At 44.0% G+C, this 14,187-nt stretch overlaps 1 protein-coding gene across 1 annotated transcript; it reads right to left on the bottom strand.

The window, feature by feature from the left end:
• Positions 1-2: 2 nt before the first annotated feature.
• Positions 3-13,221, bottom strand: LOC121446763 (acylcarnitine hydrolase-like). Its single transcript, XM_041649536.1, has 12 exons — positions 13,122-13,221; positions 10,316-10,520; positions 9,505-9,646; positions 4,139-4,272; positions 3,791-4,053; positions 2,954-3,048; positions 2,544-2,684; positions 2,348-2,431; positions 1,976-2,120; positions 1,424-1,561; positions 579-651; positions 3-186 (listed from the first exon to the last, which is right to left on the bottom strand). The coding sequence occupies exons 1-12, from the start codon at positions 13,219-13,221 to the stop codon at positions 3-5; spliced, it is 1,704 nt and encodes a 567-aa protein (XP_041505470.1).
• Positions 13,222-14,187: the final 966 nt, after the last annotated feature.

The raw sequence follows: 14,187 nt of genomic DNA, 5'->3' as shown, positions 1-14,187 counted from the left end.
TACTACTCTTTGTAATTATCCTGAGACCCCTTTAGCTCCTGGATCTTCTGGGGCAGAGTCTGAGTCCAGAACTGCCGTCTTCTGGCCTTCAGGGCTTGGTCCACAGCAGGCTGGATGTCCAGCTGTAGGTACTTCTCATTATCATCCATCACGGGCCAGTCAGGTAGACCCTCGCTGTTGGGGTTCCTGCGGATATGCCAGCCATCAGGAAATGGTAAGATCATGCTCACCATTGTGCTCTCCCAATTTGTCAGGGTAGTAGACTAATTGGGCCAATAGTTGAGGGAACGGATGAGGCACGTGTCCTCACCTACGAGTGTCTGTTCCATGTGGGGCAAGACTACCTGGATAATTTTGGGTCTCCCACTCAAAGGCAAAAATCTAAAGAACTATACCATAGCTCATTGCCTTGTGAACAGTAACCAAGATGTACAATGTACCTAAGTGTGCCCTGGGGTGAGGAGGACTCTATCATGTGATGAGTTATCCATGCATGCTAATGAAGTTATCAACCACCAATGGAGCCCTAGATAGGGACCCACCACTGGAGGGAGGTTGAGGGAGGGGGGTGCTCTCACCCATGCCTTGCAAAGTTGGTCCAGTACTTCATCATCCTCCTGCTCAGCAGCTCCTCCTCCTCAGTGAAGACAGCTGTAGCTGTGGGGAAGACAGAGGTTCAGGTCCCAGCCACCTAATGCAACTGCCTATTCCCGCTCTGCAATCACCATCCTTCCTGTAGCCTGACCTTGAACTCTAGCCCTCTTTTCCTCCTTCACCACCAAGGATCCTGGAGCCACCCACACCTCTAATTGATGCCTCCAGGTTCAGCTCTGCTCAGTGTGTCCTCATTCCATCTAACATAGGTGTGGTGGCTCAAATGATATGAATCCTATAGACTCACATATTTGAATGTGTGGTCCCCAGTTAGTGGAACTGTTTGGGAAGAATTAGGAGGTATGGCCTTTTTGGAGGAGGTGTATCACCGGAAATTGGCTTTGAGGTTTAAAAGTCCAGTCTAGTCCAGTTAGCTCTCACTGCCTTGTGTTTGTAGATCAGAATGTAAGCTTTTAGTTAGCTACTGTTCCAATGCCTTGCCTGCCTGCATGCTGCTATTCTCCCATCCTTGATTGTCATAGACTCTAACTAACCCTTTGATACTCTAAGTCCCAATAAACTCTTTCTTCTATAAGCCAACTTGATCATAGTATCTCATCGCAACAATAGAAAAGTAACTAAGGCAATAGATTATATTTGGAAGGGTCCAGATTCTAATCTGGGTATTGTTTTTTGAGTGTGGAAAGGGTGCTTACTTGATTATGTCCTCTCCCATAGCCTTGATTTATTTCAACTGGACGGAGCTCAGTTGCCCATCAGGTACCCACCTGTGACCCCATCCAGCTCATGAAACACAAGAAAGACTCACGTTTCATGTCCAAGGGTGAGGACCCAAAAACAAAGGCCATCTCATCGCCATGGTCAACTTTCACATGGGGTGGCCTCACATCTTTGACGTAGCTGGGCACATGACAGAATTCATAAAAGTAGACAAACGCATGGGAACCTAGAAGTTCGGACACATGGTTACATAGTATTCCCTCACCTTAACTTTCCTTCCTAACCCTTAGTGATAAGTTATGTCGGTATACAGTTATCTGGTGTTATAATTGTCAAGTGAGTGGCCCCAGGCTGGATCACTAGTTATGGGAAAGCCTTTGGCTAAACAGTGATCCTGGCCTTCCCAGCTTAGTAGTTTTGCCAAATTAATGGAGTATCAGCAACCTGTTTCCTTGTCTGTATCTTGATGTCACTCCCCTCTCTCTTACACTAGAATAAAGAAATGCTGATGAAATGGTCCCGGGAGTTTGGTACCAGAGATGTGACCCAGACATGAGCGCGGGCCTGGACACTATTAAGCTTATATGGGACCCATTGCTCTGAGCTCGTCCCCACTAGGCCTCATCACAGATGCACTCACGTTGAAACTTTGCTACTTGGAGTGCAGGAATCACGAACAAATAGTCTGCCATCATTTCCTTGTACTGTATTTGGAGGGTCTGAGCATCTTCAGTGTTGTTCATATACTCTTCCATTAGCAGGTCACTACACTCAGGAGGTAACATCTACAGCAGGGAATCAGGAAGAATGAGTTTTGGCAGGTTCTTGTTTTGATAGGCAGCAGCCTCAGTGTGGAGAATGTGGCCAGGGATAAGATATGGTATAGAGGGTATAAGTTCTGAGGTGAGCCCTCAACATACCATACACACACAAATCTTTGTTTGTAGGCATGCTGTCTGAGAAGGATACATAGTGGCTCTTTCTATTAGAGGCAGTACTCAAGGTGTCTCACCATCTGTGTTGTTGTTGTGTAATTCAGAATAGCTGGTAGGGTCTTTCTGGTTATCTCCTTTATTATTTGATCAACCCCCAACATCTGCAAGAAAGAGAGGACAGTTTTCAGTATATTGTCAGCTGGATATGGATTAAGTTTTCACTGCTCATCTTATGAGTCCCCAGACTTTCAGAGAATTGGAACTGTGCCTCACCATAGGGAGACCCCAGCCAAACTCATCATTGTTGACACCAATGATGCTGGGGACAGGGTGAAAATCCGCAGAAGTCAACAACTCTTGGGGATGCCTGGGTAGGAACTCTCCATCCACCACAGCAGGGATATGAGTGAAGACCTGAGGGACATCCAAGGTCAGTGATGGAGGTCAATTCTGATGTCCACTGAGAAACCCTGACCATTACCCCTACCCCTATTTAATTGTCTCAGGATGTTTCTCCACCCTTGACAGAGATTCTACATATATTAGGATATTTGGTATTTATTTTGCACACGTGATTAAGAGGATGCCAAACCATGGAGCAGAGGTAATTTGTTTAGAGTAGTAAGGACTGACTCTCCCACATCCCACTGACCAGGTCCTCCAAGTCACACAACTCTCCCAACCTTGTTAATAGCCAGAATCTCCTCTTCACTCTTGTTTCTCAGACAGTGCACCAGGGTCCCTGAGTCCACAGTCTCACAACCAGATAAGCTGGCCACTTTCTGTAAAGGGATCAGGCAGGAGTTGATCCATCCTTTCAGGCAAGTAGAGGCGTTTTCCCAACCCCAGTTGATTGGCATAGTGCCCAAATATCACATCACACTTTTTGTGCTGGTGAAATAGAGTAAGTATGAAATTCCCATTTTCTTGTTGCTCAGATGTGACAGCCAGAAGGGTCATTCTACCTAAAGACTTTAAAGCGTAAGCTATGTGTGTTTGTCCACGAGTGCGTGTGACTTCAGGAATGCCTGTACCATGGTTTCCATGCAAAGATTCAAGGACACCATCTGGTTGCTAGTCCTCACTTCCCATCTTATTTGAGAAATGATCTTTTCTTATTTCTTCCTGCCTACAAGAGTCTCTTATTTGTGACCTTTCAGGGATTTTCTGGTCTCTGCCTCTTACCTCATCCTATGAATACCAGGATCACACACTTGTTTCTCCATGCAGCTTTTTCTGGTTTCTGAGGGAATTTGGACTCAGGTCCTTATGTTTTTACCTATTGAGCCATATCTTCAACCCATATGTATTTGTTTCTGAATATGATGGACACTACAAGGTACTTATACATGATTATTACACCCAGCCTGTATAGAGAGAAATGGATTCCTACCCTTGAATCTCTCAGAAAGTACTGAAAGAAACTATTTCCCACACCCCTTGTTTTCCCAATTGAGAAAACTCCCAGAGTATCAGAGGGTGGAGGCTGAGGCTGCAGGGTCATCAATGGCTGAAGTGACTCACTGTGTAGACCACCTCAGAGGTGTTAGAGATCAGGTCAGGCAGCAGGGCTACTCCACTCTCCATGATGGCTCTGTGGAAGAGTCCCTTTGACATGGGGGACACAACCTGTGAAGACACACTTGTGCCACCTGCAGACTCGCCAAAGATGGTGACAAGGTCAGGGTTGCCTCCAAAGTGGGCGATGTTCTTCCTGACCCAGCGCAGCGCGGCCACTTGGTCCAGGTAGCCCCAGTTCCCTCTGGCGTGCTCATCTCCAGTGCTATGAAGACACAGAGAAGGAATCACAGGGCTGTCTTATTTTCTTTCATCCTCTACCTTACAGTGCAGGGTAGCCCCAGACTCACCTGAAGAAGCCCAGAACACCCAGGCGGTACTGGATAGTGACCACCACAACATCCTCCCTGGCTGCCATCAAGGATCCATCGTACGCAGAAGCCATACCCCCAACCAGTGCACCCCCATGGATCCACACCATTACCTGTGGAAATCAAGTCAGATGCCAGGAGGTTCCCACCCAGCTCAAGCTCCACCTGGGATGTCTCTACTTTACCTAATGCTTTGGCTCAGTGTACTTAGACACACAGACAAAACTCCTCAGGACATCCTCACCTGGACCACAGATAGGGCTCTAGTACCATCAGGATACTTGCTAGTCTCTCTGCTTCTCTAAGGACCCAAGCCTGAATTAATGGCTCTAAATCTGGAGTAATAACACCCCTGCTCTCAGACCCTATTAAATGGAATGAAAACAGGTATATTCATCAGTGATTCTCCTGATTATTAACAAAAAATCATTGGCACATAGCTGGTCATGGTGATGTATACCTTTAATACCAGAGCTCTGGGACCAGGTAGGCTGCCTGTGGACCTTCCCCACTCTCTGTTCCCCCAGACCCAATTCTCAGGGTCACCCCTAGCACTGCAATAGAACCTCTCCTCTCCTCCCAGCATTCTCAGGGAACACACTGACCGAGCAGGCAACATACTTTCTAAAAATCCAGAGAGGAAACAGAAATTAAGTAACTAAACTCACAAAAACAAAGAGAAACCCAGAAAACAACACCTAGACCTATAGTCACCCCCAACTCAGATGGCTAGATACCAGCATAAGAACACAGTAAATAACAGGCAAGGCAATATGTCTCCAACAGAGCCCAGCTATCCTACCACAGCAGGTTTTAAATATTCCCACATAACTGAAAAAGACTTTAATATGAAGATGAAAGAGGTCCTTAAAGAGCAAATTAATAAATCCCTTAAAGAAAATAAAAATAGTTGAAGGAAAGAAATAAAACTGTTCAAGACACTAAAATGGTTATAGAAACAATAAAGAAAACACAAACCAAGGGAATCCTGGGAGTGAGAAGTGAGCAGGAACTACAGAGGCAAACTTCACCAACAGAACACAAGAGATGGAAGAGAAAATTTCAGACTTTGAAGATACAATAGAAGAAATAAATACATTGGCCATAGAAAATGTAGATCTGAAAAAAATTTTGACACAAAACATCCAAGAAATCTGGACACTGTGAAAAGAACAAATCTATGAATAATAGGAATAGAGGAAGGAGAAGAATAGAAATAGTTCAAAGGTCTAGAAAATATCTTCAACTAAACCATAGAAGAAAATTTTCCTAACTTAAAGAGGGAAATGCATATACAGGTACAAAAGGCAAACCGAACACCAAATAGATTGGACCAGAAAAGTCCCCTCAGCACATAATAATCAAAACACTAGACATATGGAACAAAGGAAGAATATTAACAACTTTAAGGGAGAAAGATCAAGTAACATATAAGGCGGAACTATTAGATTTACACCTGACTTCTCAATGGAGACTCTAAAAGACAGAAAGTCTTGGACAGATGTGCAGGAGATTCTAAGAGACCACAGGTGCCAGCCAAGATTACTATACCCAGCAAAACTTTCAATCATCTTAAGACATTCCATTATAAAATTAAATTTAAACAATATCTAGATGCAAATCAGCCATAAAGAAGGTACTAGAAGGAAAACTCTAAACTAAGGTTAATTACACACATGGAAACATAAGCAATAAATACACTCACACTAGTAACACTAAAAGAATGGAACATACACACCAGCATCAGCAGCAGCAACAACAACAACAATAAAGTAACAGGAATTAACAATCATTGATCATTAATATCTCTTGATATCAGTGGACTCAATTCCCCAATACAGATTACCAGAATGGTTACAAACACAGGATCCATCCTTCTGCTGCATACAAGAAATACACCTCAATATCAGGAGTAGACATTAGCTCAGGGTAAAAGGTTGAAAAAGGATATTCTAAGTAAACAAACCCAAGAAGCAATCTTGTGTAGTCATTTTCATATTTAATAAAATTAATCAAAAGTATTAGGAAAAGATACTACATATTCATCACAAGAAAAAATACACCAAGATGACATTTCAATTCTTAACATCTATCCCAAACACAGGAGTACCCATTTTTGTAAAAGAAACACTATTAGACCTTAAATCACATATTGACCCTGACACAATAATAGTGGGAGACTTCAATACCCTATTCTCACCAATGGACAGGTCATCCAGGCAGAAACTAAACAGAGAAATACTAGAGCTAATTGATTTTATCAGCCAAATTAATATAACTGATATTCGGCAGCAATCTCAATGGAACTCTGAAACACAGCTTGCTCCAATACTGAGGAGACCTAAGAGGTGAGTGAACGGCTACATGGCAAGATACCCCACTCACTAGGACCTTCCCAGAAGGACAATGCCCCAGCCCCCTTCCCCAACTCCCTTGGCTTTTTTAGCCAGCCAGTACAAAGTTTCCTGTGGTTAGGATCCCCCAAAGCCCAAAGCCATCCACTGGAGCCCCACCTAAGAGCTAAGAGCTTGCTATGATACTGAGGGGATCAAGAGCATGCCACAACACTGATGGGATTAAGAGAGCACCAAGAGAGCAAACTAGGAGAGAAGACCAAGAGATCTGGTGTATAGAGACCTCAGAGGCTTTCTGAAACAGACATTGACAATGCAGAGTAGACCAAGAAAAACTCCCAAATATTCAGACAGCCACTGCAAGGATTGGGCCAAGACACAAAGAGACTGCTGGCCTCATTTGAAGGAACTAAGTGCCCACATAAAGAAAACAGAAAAGGCTCACTTAAGTGACTTAACAGCACACCTGAAAGCTCTTGAACAAAAAGAAGCAGACTCTTATATTTTTGGTTGTGAGCCTAGCCTTTAACGGCTGAGCCATCCCTCCAGGCCAGGGGAGAAAATTGGGATCTTGGGGTGGGGTGGGTTGGGGGTAAGGGGAGATGGGGAGAGAAAAGTTAGAAGGGAAGGAGGTCGGGACTTGGGAAAGCAGGAGGATTGGGATAAAGGAAGGTTGGACAGGGGAGCACGGAACCACAATTCTTAGTTAAGGGAACCACTTTAGGGTTGGCAAGAGACCTGACCCTAGAGGGGCTCCCAGGTGCCCAAGCTGAGGTCCCCAGTTAGTTCCTTGGGCAGTTGAGAATAGGGAACCTGAAATGACCCTATCCTTGAGCAATACTGACGAATATCTTGCATATCATCATAGAATCTTCATCTGGTGATGGATGGAGATAGAGACAGAGACCCACACTGGAGCACTGGACAGAGCTCCCAAAGTCCCAATGAGGAGCAGAAGGAGGGAGAACATGAGCAAAGAAGTCGGGACCACGAGGGATGCACCCACCCACTGAGACAGTGGAGCTGATCTATTGAGAGCTCACCAAGACCAGCTGGACTGTGACTGAAAAAGCATGGGATAAAACTGGACTCTCTGAACATGGCGAACAATGAGGGCTGATGAAACGCAAAGGACAATGGCATGGGGGTTTGATCCTATGTAATGTGATGGCTTTGTGGGAGCCCAGCCAGTTTGGATGTTCACCTTCCTAGTTATGGATGGAGGTGGGAGGTCCTAGGTCTTACCACAGGGCAGAAAACCCTGACTGCTCTTTGGACTGGAGAGGGAGGGGGAAAGGAGTGGGGGAGGGGGAGAAGGGTGGGAGGAGGGGGCTTAGGGGGGGAGGAGGGGAGGGAAATGGGAGGCTGGGAGGAGGTGGAAACTTGTTTTTTTTTTCTCCTTTTCTCAATAAAAAAAGAAAAAAAAAAGAAGAAGCAGACTCACCCAGGAGGAGTAGAAGACAGGAAATAATCAAATTGAGGGCTAACATCAACAAAATAAAAACAAAGAATCAATGAAACAAAGAGTTGGTTCTTTGAGAAAACCAACAAGATTGACAAACCCTTAACCAAACTAATCAAAAGGCAGAGAGAGAGAGAGAGAGAGAGAGAGAGAGAGAGAGAGAATCCAAATTAACAAAATCAGAAATGAAAAGGGGGACATAACAACAGACACTGAGGAAATTCAGAGAATCATCAGGTCTTACTACAAAAACTTGCACTACACAAATTGGAAAGTGTAAAAAAAATGGACAATTTTTCAGATAGATACCATAAACCAAAATTAAATCAAGATCAGGTTAGCAATTTAAATAGACCTATAAGCTGTGAGGAACTAAAAGCTGTCATCAAAAGCCGCCCCCCCCAAAAAAAAGCCCAGAGCTGGATGACATTAGTACAGAATTCTACCAGAATTTCCAAGAAAAGCTAATACCTATAATCCTCCAAGTGTTCCACATAATAGAAGAAGAAGGGACATTGCCAAACTCGTTTTATGAGGCTCTAGTTACCCTGATACTGAAACCGCACAAAGACACAACCAAGAAAGAGAATTACAAACCAATCTCACCCATGAACATCGATGCAAAAATTCTCAACAAAATACTGGCACACCAAATCCAAAAACACATAAAAAAAATCATCCGTCATGATCAAGCAGGCTTCATCCCAGAGATGCAGGACTGGTTCAACAACCAAAATCTATCCGTGTAATTCATTATATAAATAAACATACAAAGAAAAAAACCATAAAATCAGAATAATCAAATTAATAAAATTTGAAAGGGGGCCATAACAACAGACACCAAAGAAATCTATAAGACATGCTTTCAAAACCTATACTTCACCACATTAGAAAATCTAAATGAAATGGATAATTTTCTCAATAGGTATCACTTACCAAAGTTAAATCACAATCGGAAAAACAATTTAAATATACCTATAACCCCCAGTGAAATAGTAGTCATTAAAATTTTCCCAACTAAAAAAAAAAATAAAAACCACAGGGGCAGATGGCTTTTATCGAAGAATTATACCAGACTTTCAAAGAAGAGTTAATATATGATAGAGGATCTATTATCAACTAAAGAATTACCATATCTCTGGAGGCAGAGATCAAAGATTGAGACCAGCCTTGTCTACATAATGAGTCAGCCAGGGTTATATAGAGAGACCCTTTCTCAAAACAAGAGAAAAAAAATCATTGACACAATGGATAGTCCATGCCAATAAATTTGCAAGAGCTTAGGATTTAGCTCTCAGGCCTCTGGTAGGTAGTGTGAAACCTGAGTTGATCAAGGAGCCATAGCCACTGACTTCCCAGAGTATTTAGGTCTCTGTGTCCCATACCTAGGGTTTAGCTGCATGGCAGAGAAGGCCTTCCTGGATACCTGATAGGGAGGGTTTCTCATCAGAGTCTCACATTGATTTTGCCCCCTTTTAATCATCCCGAAGAAATGCCCACCCCCAGATCTGAGTATGGCTTCCACTCACAGGCAGTTTGGAGCCCTCACGGGCATGAGCTGGTGTGTAGATGTTGAGATACAGGCAGTCCTCAGATGTCGAGATGGAAGGTATGCTCCGTTTTATCATTGCCAGATTTTCTGAAACCACTGTCCCAGAATTTTGTAGACACCTGAGGACAATGACAGTTATTCTAAGAGATGTGCGGTAGTTAAAATTAAAAGCAGACGCCTAGCACATATTTTATCTCAGCCACAAAAACCCCTCTTTCTGGCCCCATGATGTCCTGATAACATGAGGTCCTACTCCAAAAGCTCTTCCAAATCAGGTAAATGTCACAGACTTTGGGAAAACTTCTAGGGAGACTGCCAGATGGGTCTTTGGATCGCACTCTTCCTGATGATGGGATATTGATGAACTTCTGTGAAAACTATTGGTGTGTGTAATGACACCATTTCTTTTTGTACTCTCCAAAGTCTGGGTATTGTGTCCTGTACCCATATAGGTGCTGCATTGATAAACATGGTTGGTGGGACATCCTTCACCTCACATCCAGACTCTCAAGGATCTGTCTTCTCTTGAAGAATCTCTAGTTGGAAGACATATACTTGTCTCTTGGCCAATGGTACCTGGACTCCTATAGGTTGGTACAGTGATTGTGGAGGGTGATTTTGCTAAGGAACCATTATCACTTTGGCCTTTCTCTGGCATCTGCAGCATATCCCATCACAGAGAGAATGCAATGGAGGGCTGGAGATGGAGAAAGCACTACAGTCTGGTCAGGTTCTGAGCTCCTGCCCATTTCAGGACCTGACATTTTCTGGGTCTCAGGAGGACTTACCTGGCCGGGTAGGTGGTCCCATCCCTCACACCACTCCATGATTCAGGAGGCTCAGGAGGTGCAAATCTCAGCTCTCCTAGAGGTGGCTTGGCAAAGGGAATTCCCAGGAAGATGTAGACACCCTCTTTGGTGTCATTCAAATGGATAAGACTTCCCTGCACCTGTCCCGTGTGGGTAGTCCTGATGGGGTTGGCTGAGTCTTCACCTGTAAGTGACATGCGATATCAAGGTTGGGTTTGCCCAACCATCTCCCTTCACACTATGGATGTTACTTCTTTCTTGCTTTCTTCAGTTCAGCCTTCTCCACGTACCCACCTCCCTGGCAACTTGTCTCCACAGCACCATGTTCCAGTGTGGAAGAATTTGGCAGACCTGTCTGATGTGGGATTCCCCTCAGTATGCTATGAATACCACCGGTTAATAAAGGACTGTCTTTGGCATGTGCAGGGCAGAATAGAGGTAGGTGGGGAAAGCTGAACTGAATGCTGGGAGAAAGAGGATAGTGTCAAGGAGACACCATGGAGCCACCAGAGGGGAAAGACATGAGCTGCCAGTTGGAACCTTGGTGGTAAGACATCGCCACTGGTGATTCACAGAGTAATAGAAATGGGTTAGTTTAGGATATGAGTTAGCTAAAAATGTGCTTAAGCTACTGGACAAATACTATTGCAAATAATATGGTCTCTTTATGTGGTTGTTTCAGGGCTGAGCATCCAGGAATGAACAAGTGGTCTCTTACTACACCTGTTTTATTTCCATAAAGAGTAAAAATCTTCCACACCTGATAAACATGGATGGCATGTTTGGTGCTACTTGATGTGGTAACAAGTAGCCAAGGCAACAAGCACTCTCAGGGGCCAGAAGGCCATTTGCCAAAATCTTTCCAGTGGTGAAAACTCACTCCTATCTCCAGGGACACACTGTCTGCAGGACAGTATGCCACAAACCATATCTGCTTATATAGATCACTGATGACATGGGTCACTAGAATCTGTCACTGCTACAGCAACAGGCAAAACCTGCTGAAATGGGTTTGCTAAGAGTCAGGCTACAGCCAGGATGCTTCACCCCCAAGAAAAGCTCACCATGGAATCCCACATATTGGAGTGCGTGTACTTTCAGTCAGGAGGCAGGAAAATAGCCCAGAAAGGGACGGTTTGTGGTAAATTTGTTTAAAAAGAAAACTATGCATACATTTTCCTTTTTATTTAAAAATGAAGCATTGAAGTTTATTAAGGAGAGATTCTTTTTTTTATCTTTTTTTCCCCTGGTTTTTCTAAACAAGGTTTTTCTGTGTAAAATCTCTGACAGTCTGAAAACTTGCTTTGTAGAGTAGGCTGGCCTTGAACTCACAAAGATTCACCTGCCTCTGCCTCCCAAGTGCTGAGATTATAAGGATGCACCACCACCACCCAGCTAAGTAGAGATTCTGATTTTGAGTGGCATGTGGGGAAAGGATAACACATCTCTAATTACACGTGTCACCTTCTCAAGAGTTACTGTGTCTTTATAACGGCTGTACGTGGAAAAAGGAGGCCTATGAAAAGTTTAAAAAAAGTTACAAAAATTTTCCTGTAATTAAATAAACTAATGTCATCTATGTCATACTTAAAACCAAGTCACCATTGATGAGACTGCCGTTTAACCGTTTATGTGATACTTTAAATGCCTGATTTTGCTATGGTAAGCATTGCTGGCCAAGTTTACTTCCAGATATCCACCTCATCTTAATTATTACCGATGCTGAAATTGCTGTGGTATTCTGTTTTAACATTTCTACATTTACCACCCCACCAGACAAGTTCTTGCAGTGTAGCCCAGGCTGGCTTGCAGCTGAAAAGCCTTCCACTTTCTCTGTCTCATCTAGAACACCATTTACAGGTGTGTGCCATTACACCAGCTCACTCCCATCTTATCTTGATGTCCCATGGATGAGCCTGGCCTTGGTGGTGCACAACTCTGTGCCCTCTTATAGTTATCAGTGATTCTGAACCCAGGATCCAAAGAAGAATGTTCAAATAAGCCAAGAGTGAGTTGGGCAGATCTTCCCGTCCAGGAGTCCTGGTGATATCTCAGAATCTGGACAACAGCAGGGAAGAGTCACAGTGAGGTCTTTATGGCCTCCTTAGGGTAAATCTGATTGAGGAGGCCTAGCAGGAGGTCAGCATGACTCAGGCTTGAATGCTTTTTGGCAGGAGGCCTCAGGGCTGCACACTGATGCCAGGCACAGTACCCTCCTGGCTCACCTATTCATAAACCTGAAGACAGAGCACATTCCCTTTGCCTCGGACTCCAAATTGTACCTTTTCCAAAGGTCAGAGAATGGGAAGGGAATATGAGCCTCTCAGTTGGGCAACTCTTGTAGGGCTGGAGAACTGTATGACTGAGGGCCAGGAAAATTTCCTAGGATTGTTTGGAGAATATCGTGATGCTTCTCTGTCCGAGAGGGTGACCCATTTGGAGTTCAATGCTAGTAGGAAGGTGTAATTTATTTTATTATTACCAATGGGTCAGTAAGAGCTCCAGCCACAGGCACAACCCTATACAGAAAGGGGACATGGCCCATCTGGCTCTCTGTCCCCAACACTCTTCCTTCTGACTTTCAAGCCCAGGCTTGGCAGAGTAGCCCTCTGTTCTATTGAGTGTCCTCAGACATCACTGACTCTCTGGGCTATAGGGGCCACTTTTCCACTCTGTCGTCTCTACCTACTCCTCCGCCCTTGCTACCTTTCCTACCACAGCCTCAGCCTCTGCCTCTGCCAAAATTGGCAACTCTGGCCCCCACCACCCACGTAAGGAGTCTCACCGTGCGCGCGGAGAAGAAACACAAGCCCACAGGCTACAGCAATTAACAGAAGTGCACAGGCTCCAGCAATCAGCCAACCACGAAGTTTGCAGGACGGCATGATCAGCTCTGAGGCCTGAGTCTGTGCTGTTATGGGATGCACTGTGTGCAGGAAGTAGAATATGTGGGCTCTGCCTGGACAATTATTTGAACCCTAAGATTTATAGGCGGGAGCTTGTTGGGCGGGGCAAAGTTGCAGGAGAGCTGCAACTAAGCAGAACTGGTAGGAACCAGGGTTCAGCAGGTGGGGCAAATGCTTTTCTGCGATGTGACTTCCTTTTATAATTTCATTGCAAGGCACAACATAGCTTCAGAAGCTAATTATTCTGATACCAGCAACCGTCACCTCAAACCTGGGGTCACCATGTGTACTGTCTTTGGAGTCACAGGTCCTGTGTAGGTGTGGGACAGAGAGCAAAAAACAGAAAGCTATGGAAGTTATGGTTTCTTTTCTAAGGAGGTTTGTACTGTGATATTCCCATAGATGAGTGGAATGAATACTTGGGAATTGTCCTCTTGATAAAGGAAGAGCAGGAGCAAGCCCAGGGTGCCCTCGACACACCCTGTTCTTCTAAACTTCTTGCTTTCTTGAGTCATAATTCACAGAGTCTGCATTCAGGTCTCTCCTCCCTTACAGTGATCATCTATTTTTATGGTTTTTATTGAGCTATATATTATTTTCCACTCTCCTCTCTTCCTATATATATTCATGTATGTCTCTCTTAGGGTCCTCTTTGTTGTCTAGTCTCTCTGGGGTTGTGGTCTGTAGGCTGGTTTTTTCGTTGCTTGATGTCTAAGAGTCACTTATGAGTGAATACATGATATATTTGTCTTTCTGGGTTTGGTTTACATCACTCAACATGTTTTTTTCTAGATCCATCCATTTGCAAACAAATTTCAAGATGTAATTTTTTTTCACCACTGTGTAGTATTCTATTGTGTAATTGTACCACATTTTCTTTATCCATTCTTTAGTTGAGGGACATCTAGGTTGTTTGCAGGTTCTGGTTATTACAATGAATGCTAC

The sequence above is a fragment of the Microtus oregoni genome, unplaced genomic scaffold (genome assembly GCF_018167655.1).
Source record: "Microtus oregoni isolate MIOR12 unplaced genomic scaffold, Mior012 000004F_ref0000308, whole genome shotgun sequence".
Classification (NCBI taxonomy): Eukaryota; Metazoa; Chordata; class Mammalia; order Rodentia; family Cricetidae; genus Microtus; species Microtus oregoni.
The sequence above is the reverse complement of the archived record's forward strand: the minus strand, read 5'-3'. Positions and strand labels throughout refer to the sequence as shown.

What these genes read in the sequence shown, in the direction of transcription:
- LOC121446763 (XM_041649536.1), bottom strand. Translation starts at nt 13,221, where the DNA reads ATGCCGTCCTGCAAACTTCGTGGTTGGCTGATTGCTGGAGCCTGTGCA. An exon ending in GTGAGGGCTCCAAACTGCCT is followed by an intron (nt 4,273 to 9,504) that starts GTGAGTGGAAGC and finishes TGATTTCCACAG; the next exon opens with GTAATGGTGTGGATCCATGG. An exon ending in TGAGGTGGTCTACACAGTGA is followed by an intron (nt 3,049 to 3,790) that starts GTCACTTCAGCC and finishes CTTTACAGAAAG; the next exon opens with TGGCCAGCTTATCTGGTTGT.